General features: G+C 34.6%; 1 protein-coding gene across 1 annotated transcript in view; it reads left to right on the forward strand.

The window, feature by feature from the left end:
• NBEAL1 (neurobeachin-like 1) overlaps positions 1–13,593 on the forward strand; it is a 201,231-nt gene that overhangs the window by 103,667 nt on the left and 83,971 nt on the right. Inside the window, exons 19-28 of the mRNA XM_006889152.1 lie at positions 592–725; positions 1,234–1,393; positions 1,504–1,606; positions 2,571–2,727; positions 7,186–7,344; positions 8,415–8,574; positions 9,310–9,398; positions 10,990–11,565; positions 12,130–12,305; positions 12,648–12,762. Of these exons, the coding sequence (XP_006889214.1) occupies positions 592–725; positions 1,234–1,393; positions 1,504–1,606; positions 2,571–2,727; positions 7,186–7,344; positions 8,415–8,574; positions 9,310–9,398; positions 10,990–11,565; positions 12,130–12,305; positions 12,648–12,762 (1,829 nt within the window). The remainder of the gene's footprint in view (positions 1–591; positions 726–1,233; positions 1,394–1,503; positions 1,607–2,570; positions 2,728–7,185; positions 7,345–8,414; positions 8,575–9,309; positions 9,399–10,989; positions 11,566–12,129; positions 12,306–12,647; positions 12,763–13,593) is intronic.

A 13,593-nucleotide genomic window follows, 5' to 3' on the forward strand; every position in this document is an offset into this window, starting at 1 on the left:
TTATTATGTTTGTTTGGGTTGGATTTTTAAAAATTTTTAAATTTTATTATTTTTTATGTATGTACCATCAAATTGAATCTGACTGGTACAGGAGGAGATTGCCCCTCCTCCAGCAGAGCATCTGGTGGATTCAAACTACTTACCTCTGGGATTGCAGTTCTGCTAGCTTCTTGCCACTAGGCCACCAGAGCTCCTTTCATTTTGTTTTGTAAAATTAATCACCATTGAACTCTGCCCACCACTACCCTGTCTTTCAGATTCCTGCTGAATCTTTCTCATTTCCTTTACCCTCCTTCCCTCCACCCACTAAATTGTGTGATACTGTGATACCCACTGCCATTCTTACCCCTCTGTTGCCACCTTTCCCTTAGTTGGTATTCTTAATGACATTATTAAATGTATGGTGGAGAAAATAATGCATACATGCACTTAAAAAGTGTGCATGTGTTGGCCTTCTCTGATGTTTATGTTCTACAAATGAACTTTAGAGGCAAACCGCTACACAAGATTCCTTCTTTGTTATAATATGCATTGTAATGCTGAACTGTGATAGAAAGTTTATCATAATTAATGACATATTCACAATTTCAGAGTCAAGACTAGAAAGAAATTTAGTTGCAACATTTATTTTGATTGTGAAGCACTTTATTCAGAGGCATCCTATCAACCAGGACAATCTTATTCACTCCCATGGAGTTGCCACTCTTGGTGTTCTACTTCAGAAGGTGAGGCAATCTAACATCAGGCAGATGTTGCTGATGATAGCAGCTGGTGGTGTAGTTTTTCTCCTAATATATTTCTTTATTATAATAGTATAACTGAAGTTATTAATGGGTGAGAATTATTTCCTAGGAATCTTTTTTAAACATTTAGTGATAATTTTGTACAAAAATGGATTATTTCAGACCTGGAAACTAAGCTACTAGCTTTGAGTCAGTTCAGACTCATGATCTTATAAGACATAGTAGAGATCACATAAGATTTGCAAGGCTGAAATCTTTATATTTGTGTAGTTATTATGTTATTGATGATGTTATGTGCCCTTGGTTTGGAACTGACACATAACTGACCTTTCAGCAAATTTACAGAGGCTGTAATCATGTGGGAGATTACCCTTTTTTTCTCTCATGAAGTAGCTGATGGAGTCGACCTCTGATGTAATCATGTGAATGTGTACCTCAGTAAATATTCTCTAAACTGGACTTTATGTAACCCTTTCTGTTTGGATTTCAGGTGCCAAGCACCTTGATGGATGTAAATGTATTGATGGCAATTCAAATATTAATTGAGCAGATATCATTAGAGAAAAATATTCAGCTCTTACAACAAATGTATCAGTATTTACTCTTTGATTTTCATATTTGGAACCGTGGAGATTTCCCTGTTCGAATTGGTGAGACAACAGACCTTTAGATACAATCATACATTTGTTTTGGAAATTTATTTATTAAGTGTCTCTGTGTTTTTTAGATAAACCACCTAAATATGAACTTTGTGTTTTAGGTCACATACAATATCTTTCCACCATCATCAAAGACAGCAGAAGAGTTTTTCGAAAGAAATACGGCATTCAGTTTCTCCTAGATACACTTAGGATTTATTATGGGTATGGTGTTTATGCTCCTTCTCAGTTTGATAATATATTCTGCCAACTGTTGTTGTTGTTGTTGAGTGCCATCAAGTCGTAGGCGACTCATAGTGACCCAATGAACGAAAGTCCTTGACACTTGCGTGCGTGACTTTCATCCTTTCTCCAGGTTCATAGGGTTGCCAGAGGCAAGCTATTTACAGAAGTGAATGCCAATCCTGCTTCCAAGCTTGTTTCAACCAGGGAGTGCCGCCAAACACTGTCCACCATGGGTAACTGTTACCGCATTTGACATATCAATGTCACAGTGTTCAGCTTCACAGTGACCACAAGTTAAAATTAGGAAGGGAGTGCGTCAGGGTTGTATTCTATCTCCGTATCTATTCAGTCTGTATGCAGAGCAAATTATTTGAAAAGCTGGACTCTATGAAGACGAATGTGGCATCAGAATTGGAGGGAGACTACGTGATTAAAATGTGTAAATTGGATTTTTTCCCCAACAAATAATATCCTTCAACTTCAGAGAAGCAGGGCAATTTGACAGTTAAGGTGACAAAAAATTGACCTTATAGATTGGATTTGAACCTTGTGATTAGTCAGTTGTGTAGCCATCGCCAAGTTACTTCTCAATTCCTAGTGCTTGCTTCCTCATCTGTGACAAGGAGATAATGAAACTGTGACCTGTGATTGTTTGGGGAATTAAATTAAATGATCTAGTATGTGTTAATCATTGTGCTTGCCATATAGTGAGTGCTGTATAAATGTCAGAGAGGTTTTCCTATTTGTAATATTTTTTTTCTGAAACTTTTAACTTCTGGAGGTTTTTGTTAAAAAGAAGTCAAAGAAAAAAAACCAGGAAAAGAAAGAAGTCAAAGAAATCATGATCTCTAATAACTTTTCAGAAAGGTTTATGTCATATCTGATAAGTGTTTTGTGTAAATGTAAAGTTTAAAATATTTATTTCTTGCTTTTTAATTTTCAGGAGTGATTGTAAATATAATGAATTGTCTCTAGATGATATTCGAACAATAAGGACATCTTTATATGGACTAATTAAGTATTTTCTGAGCAAAGGTGGTACTCATGAAGAAATACAAAGTATTATGGGATACATAGCTGCTACCAATGAAGAAGAGCAGGTATTATGTCTGAGATTAATCTGTTCTTTTCTTTTTAACCATTATATTATTATAACATTTTATATAGTTATATTTGCTTAATATGTTAAATGTTTTAAGAATGAATAAAAATTTTTAAATGAAGTGAATAAATAAAAGAAGTGAAACATAATATAGTTTAAAAAGCTAATTTTATAAAAAAAAGCTAATTTTATTTACTAGCTGAAACTAATAGTTTTATAAAATATTCCAATTCACTAAAAATAATAGTTAATGGCCTTATATAGCAATTATTAGTTCTTTTTATAGCTCAAATCATATCTGTTTACTGTTGTCAAAGTTAATAGGTTTATTTTTCAAGTATAATGCAGCAAAACCTAGTTCTTCTATAAAACTTTTACATGGTGCTAAATTATAAATTTATTTCTATTTTAAAAACATCTCCACTGTTTCTTTTTTCATTTCCACATTTTTAAGAGAAGTGGTTCTCAATATATGATCTCAAGTCAGCTTTACCAAGAACTTGACAGATAGGCAAATAAGTTGTCCCTCATCTTCTTAATTCCTGAATATAGTCCTACAGGGTATTCACAGGCTTAGTAAAAACCCACAACCACTATTGAAAACTATGTTGTTATAATTGTATTACATACCATCATCAAATCAAGTATAAGTCCTTATCTTGTACCATACTCATCATTTCTGGCATACTTGAGTTCATTGCTGTGGTTACTATGCCAGTCCATCTCATTGAGCTTCTTTTATTTCACTTACCTTTCACATTTCCAAGCATGATGTATTTTTCCAAAGAATGGTCCCTGCTAACTATATGACTAAAGTATGCCAGATTAAGTTTCACCATCTTTGTCTCTAAGGAGCTCCCTGGTTTCACTTTCTCCAAGAAATATCTGCTTATTCTTTTGCAGTCCATAGATATTTAGCCTTCTCCAACACTGCATCTCAGAAGTATCAATTCTGCTGTCATTCATTATCCAATAATCAGATGCATAGTAAATGACTAAAAAGACCATGGCTTGAATCAGGTGCACCTTAGTCCTTAAACTGATGTCATTGCTCCTTGGCCCATTTAGAGGTTTTTAAGAGTTGGCTTGCCCAGTGCAGTATGTCTTTTGATATCAAGAGTGTTGATTGTGGATCTGTGTAAAATGAAATAGTTGACAACTTCAACCTTTTTCACCCTCTACCATGGTACTTACTGCCTGTTGGACTAGTGATAAAGATTTTTGTTTTCACAGTATTTAGATATAATTGCTATTGAAGGCAATAGTCTTTGAACTTCTGCAGTAAGTGTTTCAAATCCTCCTCACTTGAGCAAGAAAGGTTGTATCATGTACACAATGCAGATTTTTTAGTTATCTTCCTGATGCCATATTCTTCATAAATTCCAACTTCTTGAATTATTTGCTCAGGATTCAGGTTGAATAGATGCAGCAAAGATGCAACCCTGCTGCACACCTTTCTTGATTTTAGATTATGCCATGTTCTCCTCAGTTTGTAAAACAACTCCCTGGTCCTTGTATAGGTTTCAGATGAGCACAATTAAATGTTTTAATGTTCTCATTCTAATTAATGTTAACCATAGTTTGTTGTGATCTACACAATCAAATCCCTTTGCATAGTCGGTAAATTCCAAAGAGACATTTATTCTTCTGGTATTCTTTGTTTTCCAAGATCCTTCTGAAGTCAGCATTGACATCCCTGATGTCGTCATCTCTTCTGAATCCACTTTGAGCTGCCTGGAGCTCAGGGCTGTTCTTAGCAGTTGTTATTTTACTCCTGGCAGTTCTCTATCAGTCTATTATTATTCTAGCCATTTTTTTGTTGTCGTCATTTGTTTGCTTATAGAGTTTGTATACATTGTGTTTCACACTGTTCCCTATTCATATTGTGTTTCATGCAATCATTTTTATGCATTATATTTTATAAAAGTTATCACTATTAGAATTTTCCCATTATTACCCTGTCTTTTCACCTGGATCCTTCCCATTTCCTTCCCTGCCCCCTCCACCCACCAAGCTGTGCAGCCCTATTTTGCCCATACCCATCCTCACCCTTTTGCTCCCACCCCTTCTCCATTGAGTTCCCATACATGTTTTTCTAGTTATCCTATTTTTTATTTTCTTTTTCTTTTTATTAAATTTTATTAGTTTTAATGAACATTTACAGAGATTTTGGATTTCTGTTCATTCATTGTTGCACTATTTTCTCTACCCCCCCCCAGTTCATTCCTCTTTTTTTTTCCCCTTGAAAGTCTATTTTAATTGTCCCATTGCCACAGTGCTTGTCAAAGCCAGTTCTGATTAATCTCTTTTGTCAGTGTATCCTTTGCCATTCCCTATCACTTCTCCCTGAGAGAGACTTTAGTCATCCTATTTTTACAATAATGGTCTTATGCAGAATTTGTCCTTGTGAGACTTATGAATTAGTTCTCTCAACATAATACTCTCATGGGAGAGTCTCCCAAGTTATGTAGTATTTGAAATCATTGCTCCTGAGTGCTGCATAGTATTTCATTATGTGAATGTACCACAGTTTTTCAATCCATTCAGTTGTGGCTGGACACTTGGGTTGTTTCCACGCCATTTTGGGATGAACTTCAATATTTGCCTGCGCCTTTCTAGCAGTGACTTCCGGATGCCAAGATGCCTCTTGCAAAGGATCTCCTTCATCTCTCTCAAGAAGAGGAGAAGAGAAAACACAAGAAGAAGCGCATGGTGCAGAGCCCAGGTTCCTATTGCATGGATGTGAAATGTCCAGGATGCTAGAAAATCACCACAGTCTTCAGCCATGCACGAACAATAGTTTGTATGTTGTCTGTCCCACTGTTCTCTGTCAACCTACAGGAGGAAAAGCAAGGCTTACAGAAGGATGCTCCTTTAAGCATTGTTAAGAAAAGCAGCATTAAGAAAAACACGCTGGAAAAAAAAAGAAAACGTGCTGAATCAAGATGAATGGCAAATTATCTCAGTAAAAAGAATTTTGAATTAAAAAAATTTAATAATAACATTTCATAATTTCCACATTCTGTTAGACCATGTTTCTTGAGTTTTGGAACAAATAATGTATCTCATCCAATAAGTTCACCAAGTAGCTATCTTCCAAATTACCTGGAATGGACTGGTGAACATGTTCAGGGCTGCATTTATGAATGAAGATGAATGAATAATGATGACAGAGGAAAATTGATGCGTTTGAGTTTTGGTGTTGGAAGTGGGGACTGAATATACTATGGACTGGCAAAAGAATAAACAGATCAGAGACAGCAACCTTCAATATGGATTGCATCTCAACAGTAAGAAGACAAAAAAATCCTTACCACTAGGTCAGTTATCAACATCATGACTGATGGAGAGAAGTTTGGAATTGTCAGTAATTTCACCTTACTTAGCTTCACTATCAACATCGTTGGTACCAATATTTGAGCAAGTCAGCTCTCATCGACCTCTCCAGATTCCTGAAGAGCAGTGATGTCATTTTAAAGACTAAAATGAACCTGATTCAGGCCATACTCTCCTCAGTCACTTAACTATGCATTTGAGAGTTGGACAGTGAATAAGAATGACAGAAAAATCAATGTCTTTGAGTTGTCTTGTTTGAGAAGAACATTGAACATCCTGTAGAATGTCAACAGAACAGATAGGTCTTGGAAAATATATAGCTACAGTACTTTTTGGAGGCAAGGATGACCTTCATCTCATCTGCTTTGGGCATGGTGTTAGAAGAGGCTGTTCAGTGGATAGGGGCATGATGCTTGGAGAGGTAGAGAGTTAGCCAAGGTGAGGAAGACCCTCAATAAGGTAAACTGACTCAGTGACTATAATGATGGGCATAAGTAAGTCCGAGATGATGAAGATGGCACAGGATAGGTCCATGCTCAGATCTACTGTTCACAGGCCCTACTGTGAGTCAGGGGCACCCAACTCCAACAGCATTCGTTTTTTCCTTTTAAGATTCCTGGTTCCTTTCTAGGCCAGTCCACCTCTAGAGTTGTTATTTTCTGTTTAACAGTGGATATTTATATGTTACTGTGAGGCAAATAAGTTTCGTTGGAGCTTCTAGATGAAGATTACGAAGAAATCCCTGGAAACCTACTTAAAAAAAAAATATGCCACTTAAAACCCTTTCGATAACAGCACTCCAATCTTGTTCTGCATAGTGTTGCCATGAGGGACGACTCAGTGAAATTTAACAGCAACAGTATGAGACTGTCATAGAAGAGTATTAACTTGTTAAGGAGATGAAATAAGGCTGTACAAGGTAGAAATTTTCATATATAACAAAACAGAAGACATGTATGGTTTCAACTGGTGAATATGGATTGTGTATTAATTACTTGTACAAATCAGACTATCTTTAGGTTTTATAGGATTTTTAGTTAAATGACTATTTCATGGCTTATAGCTTTATTTGTGTTTCTATATATGATTGTGGTTATTTTTGTTTGTTTAATTTTAAAAGCTATTTGGAATTTTGGATGTACTCTTCAGTCTACTACGTACCAGCCCAACTAGAGGTCAGCTTTTCTTACTGCTGTTTGAACCAGGAAATGCTGATATACTTTATGCTTTGCTCTTAAATCAGAAGTATTCTGACAAACTGAGAGAAATAATTTTCAAGGTACAGAGATCTTAATTATATTAATAATTTGGGGTATGTATAGGTATGTGAATGTACTTACAACATAACTTTCACAAATAGAAACTTTCTTTTTAATTTAAGTTGTTCAGTTTATCTTGTAGGATCCCCCCCCATTCTAATTGCGTGTGTGTGTATGTATATTTAAAAGTAGTTAAATTACTGCCTAATATTTCATTGGTGTGAAAAATCAAACTTAACATTCTCAAAATAAAAATCTCTCATCTATGTTTTGATTTATTCAAAACACTTTTGTAGTTAATTATATTAGGAAAACCATTAACCCTGTATAGTACGGATATGCCAGGCACTAAGCATTTTTCATATATTTGCTTATTTAATGTCTTATAATGACCTTACGAAATCAGCCAAACTCCCAGAGAAGAGGTTAGCCACAAAGAAGTAAATTTTTAAATTATTTGTTTTCTTCCTTTAAGGAAGAAATTTGATATATGTCATCTAGAATTTTTAATGTACTAATTATTGTTTATTTCAGTGACAGTTCTTGTTGTTGTAGTGATAGTTCTTATCATCAAGTTGGAACCAACCTGTCGCTGACTCTCCAGTGGATTTTCAGAAGCAGTTGAGCACATGACAGGAAATTGTCTGTTTTTCTCCAGCAGAGCAGCTGGTGGATTCAAACTGCATACTTTTTGCATTTGGCAGCATAATTCCTTACCACTGAGCCACCAGAATAATTACTGTGTATTTCAGAGATAATTCTTGTTTATTGTTGTTGTGTACTGTAGAGTCAGAACTGTTCCATAGGTAACCCTTAGGCAGGTTTTCAGAGGCAGTTAATCGCAAGGGAAGAAATTTTCCATCAGAGCAGCGGGTGGCTTCGTACTGTTTAGATTGCAGTGCGGCTTCTTACCACTAGGACACAAGAGCTCCCAAGAAAGCTCTTTTCTTAAGGGTTGTGTTTGTTTGGGGGCTTTTCATGCTTGAGTAAGTCATGCTCCAGCCATGTAAAGCCATATTTCATTTTATATTTGCTCAAGTGTGTAATGGTTTGTAGTCCTGTGTATTGAGAATTTGTTACTTGTGACCAGGTTATGGAACAAATGTTGAAATGCACGAATGTTTATGAGCGAAGTAAGCAACGTATTCGACTCAGAGAAGTTGGCTACTCAGGCTTAGGACTTCTCCTTAATGAAACACCTATTAATACTTCTCTCATTAAAAACCTCACCAATCAAATCTTAAATACAGGTATGACTATGACTGGTAATACTGCCATATTTAGGAAACATTTTCAGTTCCAGAGTAATTCTGTTTTGTGGTTCTCACATTTTCATTCTTGAGGTCTCCCAAATTACCTGCTGTTTGATTCAACCACATGTTTTTCCTAGATACTGGCTCTGATATATCATTGTAGATTTTGCCTATTAGGACATAGCACAATGCCTAGTAATTAGTAGGCTTTTCAGTAAGTGTTTATTGAAAAATCATTAAGTTAACAGTGGAGGCTATATAATAATAAAAGGACATTAAGACTATCTTTTTAGGGAGCTTAATTTTTTTTTTTTTTTTGCTTTAAGTTCTTAAGAGCAAAAATAAAATATAATAGATACTGTTTGTGCAATATTTATTTTAGAACATTTCCCAGTACTTAAGTACAAAATGTAGAATTTTTACTAAATGCTGTTAATTGTAAAGATACTGCATAAATCTTTTTGTCTTGAGTGGTTTATAATGTTTTCATGAGATGTATACACAGAAAGATAAATAATGAGAACTTAGCAGTATAGAAATATATTCAGCCATTCAAAGGGAAAGAAAAGTTTAGCATTGATTCAGGAAGGCATTAGACATTCTAAATAGTTTATTTAAGATATAAATTATGATTTTAAAATGGAACAGTTAATTCAATGTAGCTATTGCCTGCATTTCTTTCCTTGTTTATTTCCAGTGTTTAATTTTAACTTTCTGTTCTTTGTACCATAGATCCTGTTATTAATTTCAAAGATCTATTATCTGTTGTATATATATCTCACCGAACATATATAAATGTCAGAGTAGTCATCTGCAGAAAGGTTAGTGTATTTTTAAGACATAATTTAAATAGAGCAATATTATCGTACTACATATATTAATGACTTGTGTTTCTTGCCCTAGTTATGTTTAAAATTTCTATTATTTTACAAATTACATGGATCTTTGAGATTTATTAATGTTATGAGAAAAAGATTTATATATTTATTCTTCTTAACCCCGCCTATCAAAACCAAACCCAGTGATGGCAACCCTCTGTCAGAATTCAGCAGCTATAAATCTTTGAGCATATGCTTTTTAACTTTCTCCTTCGGAATGAATTTGGGAGTTGAACTGCTAAAATTTTGGATAGCATCACAATACACTATATAATTTGCCAAAGTTCCTTAGGTCATGTATTATTATCATTGATATTGACATATTTTAACCAGCATTAATTACTTCCATCTTTGAAAATTGTTCAAGTTAGAATTTTTGTTAAGAAGTATTATAAATTGGAGCCATGTAAGGAGTATTTCTGTCTACTCAGAATTTTGTTAGTGAGGTATCCTAAAGTTCTGTCTTAAATTTATTGTAACTTTTGAGAACTTAATTTCTTCAAAATTCTTCAGAATTAAGCAGTAGAGATCACAAACATTATCCTACCAGAGGCTGCTCTTAATTTCAACTTTTATTCAGGCTAATCAGGGAGGTCTGGTGGTGTAGTCCATAGAGAGATGTGCCGCTAACCCAAGTGTGATGATTCAGAATCATCAGTGTCTTCTCAGGGGGAAGATGGGCAGGCTCAGAAAACCTGCTGGAGGGTCAGCTAAGAGTCAGTTCTGACTCCACAGCAGTCAATGAACTGAAATTTATCTTTAAGAAGTACTTTGGCTCAGTTCATACAGTATAGATTAAGTGAGATTTTTTTTCTTTTTGCAAAAGCAACCATTAACTGAGAGAAAAGAATGAGAAATTATACTTGATGTGCTCAGATTTTTATGTGTCCGAGTTTCTCCTTTGTTCTTAAAATTTAAACTGGAAGATACCCTGTCTCTTACTGCCATTAAATCAGAATTGACTCAATTGACCTTCCATTGGGTTTTGAGGCTGTGAATTTCAAATAAAGAGATTGCCCACCTTTCTCCTGCAGAACTTCTAGTAGTTTGAACCTCCCAGAGAGATATAATCTTTGAGTTAGCAGTGCTTACTCTAAATGGACCACACCACCAGAGCTCTCTGGGTATATATTAAGTACTCAGTAATATTTGTTCAAAAAAATATAAGCTCATAGAAAGTATTCTATCAAAAGATTATATTTTTATTTCCTTTTATAATGTACTGTCATTTTTAGTTCCTCTTTGACTAAATTAAGTGAATAACATCAATGTCTTAAAATACAGAAGACCATTTTAATTACCTTTCCTTTCAGAAAATATTTAAATAACTCTTTACTCTGTCTAAAGTTTAATGAGTAATATATATATAGAGAGAGTAGTTAAAAATAAAATATCTTCCAAAAGTTTATAATTTCATTAAGAATAAAATAATTTTAAAATAAATCTACCCATATTCCTATAAATAAGTGAAAAGATAATATTTTCATGTAAGTATATTGTTTTTGAAGAATTTTGTGTTTTAATCTCTTTGCAGATATTACAGATTCTACATTCTCAAGTAGATGCAGCATATCAAATAACACAGCAAGTGGGTTGGCAAGACACCTTTGTTAGGCTTTTTTTAAAAGCCAGTTTTGAAAATGGGAATACTCATAATAAGGACAACAGGACTGCTTTAATGAAAGACAATGACAAAAATATTTCAGCTGACGATATCAAGAGGAACTTTGATGAAAAAACTGATGAGGAAAAGATCAGCTCTCTTGCTTCAACCAATATGTCTTCAGATCAGTGGAGTTTGGAGGATAGACACTCTCTAGACTCTAACACACAATTCTTTCAAGAAGATAGCTCTGTAGGAGAATTATCTTTCAAATCAGAGAATCAAGAAGACCTCTGGCAATGTAATCCATCACATTTGAGTTTAGATTTCAGTGGAATTGATTCATGTGAACTGAATGAGAGTGGAAGTCACATGCCAGACAGCCTGCCAAGCACTCCATCCCCAGTAGAGTCAACGAAATCATTTTATGTGCAATCTGACAAAGAAAGTGGTAGCACAAATGATACGGGCTTCAGTGATGACTTCTCTTTATTTGAAAGCCAAGAGGTATTCTTTATCTTTCCATGTGTACCTTTTTTGAAAACAAAATATTATGTTTTAATACTTTGAAAACTTAGAAATTTATAAGCACTTGTTAATTTTTTTAATGTATTCATGTGCTAAGTGTTGTGGTCTAAAATGTAAAAACCTAAAAGTGTCAAGTTATGAATGCCTTGATAGCTAAGCTGTTATCTTAAGTATCTTTCTGTCAAAGTGCCAAGTTCATCAAGACAACTTTTTGTTTGTTTGTTTTTCTTTAAGACACTTTTAAAATATGTTAAATGATCATGTCTATTGTTATATACCATAGAGTCAGAATTCAGAATCAACTCATGGCTGACCCTCTGGTAGTTTTTCATAGGCTGAAAATCACATAGGATTAGATAGCCCATCTTTCTCTCACAGAGTATATTGTAAATTCGTACAGTGTGCCTTTCTTGGCAACACTACTCTCTACCAGTTGGCCCTCAGAGCTCCCTAAAATGATCATAGTCTGTATATGCGATAGTTCTCATAATGTGCTCTGCTCTTAGCACTTCCTCATTTCATTAATTCCATATTACATTATAGAGATGTGAGGAGGAACTTCTTCAATTACTGACAGATATTTTGAGCTATGTAATATGTAAGGGACTTGAAAAGTCTGATGATGATACTTGGATTGAAAGAGGACAAGTGTTTTCTGCACTAACCAAACCAGGAATATCAAGTGAGCTGCTTCGACCTTCAGATGAAATAAAACTAATGTAAGCATTCATTTGATGATTTTTCTCTTTCCTTTTAGTGTGCAAAAGTCTAAAATAATAGTTATTAAATATATATTTATTCACTGTCTCCTGTGAATGTAGTGGGACTGTAGAATACTATGCTAAGTACATTTTCCTGTCTTTGACTTTCATGACCTGATCTAAAGAGCAGGACTTGTCTAAGTAGTAAAACTACACTGTCAGGAAGTTTAAATTTTAAGTTAATTTGATTTTATATGCTATCAGATTCCTTGTTGCTCATTTTGTCTTCTGTGTTGTTTATAGACTTGACATTTTGTTCTAACAGCGGGTGCAAATTTGAGTATTCCATGCTAAATGTAGAGGGCAGTCTTTTGATAAAATTACTTCTCTAAAGGATTTAAGATTCTTGAAGATAATAGGATTCTGTAACAGTGGCACACCAGAGAAAGATAATCTGTTCTTCAACAAATGCTCTGTAAAGGCACTAAGAAGCTTTCACCCTTAACCTTTCCAACTTTCCGCTTTAAAGTTATTAGTTTTCTCATAAAGATAGATTGTTGGCAGATGCCATCAAGTAGAGTATGACTCAGTAGCAATTCTGTGAATGCATCTGAACTTTGCCCTAATCCTGAGCTATCTCTGGTGTAATTGAGCCCATTGATTCAGTTACAGTGTTAGTCTTATATCATTTAAGGTCTTCCTCTCTTTGGGTGACCCTCTACCTTTTCAAACATGACACCATTTTCTGAGAAATGGCCTTCTTTACAACCTTCCCAAGGTGTGTGACATAATGTTTCACCATCCTTGCCTCTAAGGAGAATCTGGTTGTGTTTTATCCAAGACCTATTTGTTCTTTTGGTAATCCATAGAGTATTCAGTGCTTTTCTCTCACATAAAAATTCAAAGGCATAAACTAGAATTAATTCTTTTCATAGCCTTTTTGTATTTGAGGAACCTTAACTTAAACTTTTACATTTAATATTAGATATATTAATGGTAGATATGCCACAGAGATTAAAAAATTGTCCACTGTTCTTACATTTCATCTATACTGTCAGAGACAGTATGTCTTTGGTGATGCAGTTCTATTAATAAGTAACTATTTGTTGTTTTTTTATCATACTTTTTAAAAAATTATTTTTAATTTTAATGAACATTTACAGAGATTTTGGATTTCCATTCATTCATTGCTGCACTCCTCTCCCTGCCCAGCCCTCCCCCCCTCCAGCCCCCATTCTCTCCTCTCTTTGAAAAGTAAAAGAAAAACTCCCTCCCTGGTACACAATCCACACACACACACACACAC

Source organism: Elephantulus edwardii, unplaced genomic scaffold, assembly GCF_000299155.1.
Source record: "Elephantulus edwardii isolate Elephantulus edwardi_28Jun2011 unplaced genomic scaffold, EleEdw1.0 scaffold00075, whole genome shotgun sequence".
Classification (NCBI taxonomy): domain Eukaryota; kingdom Metazoa; phylum Chordata; class Mammalia; order Macroscelidea; family Macroscelididae; genus Elephantulus; species Elephantulus edwardii.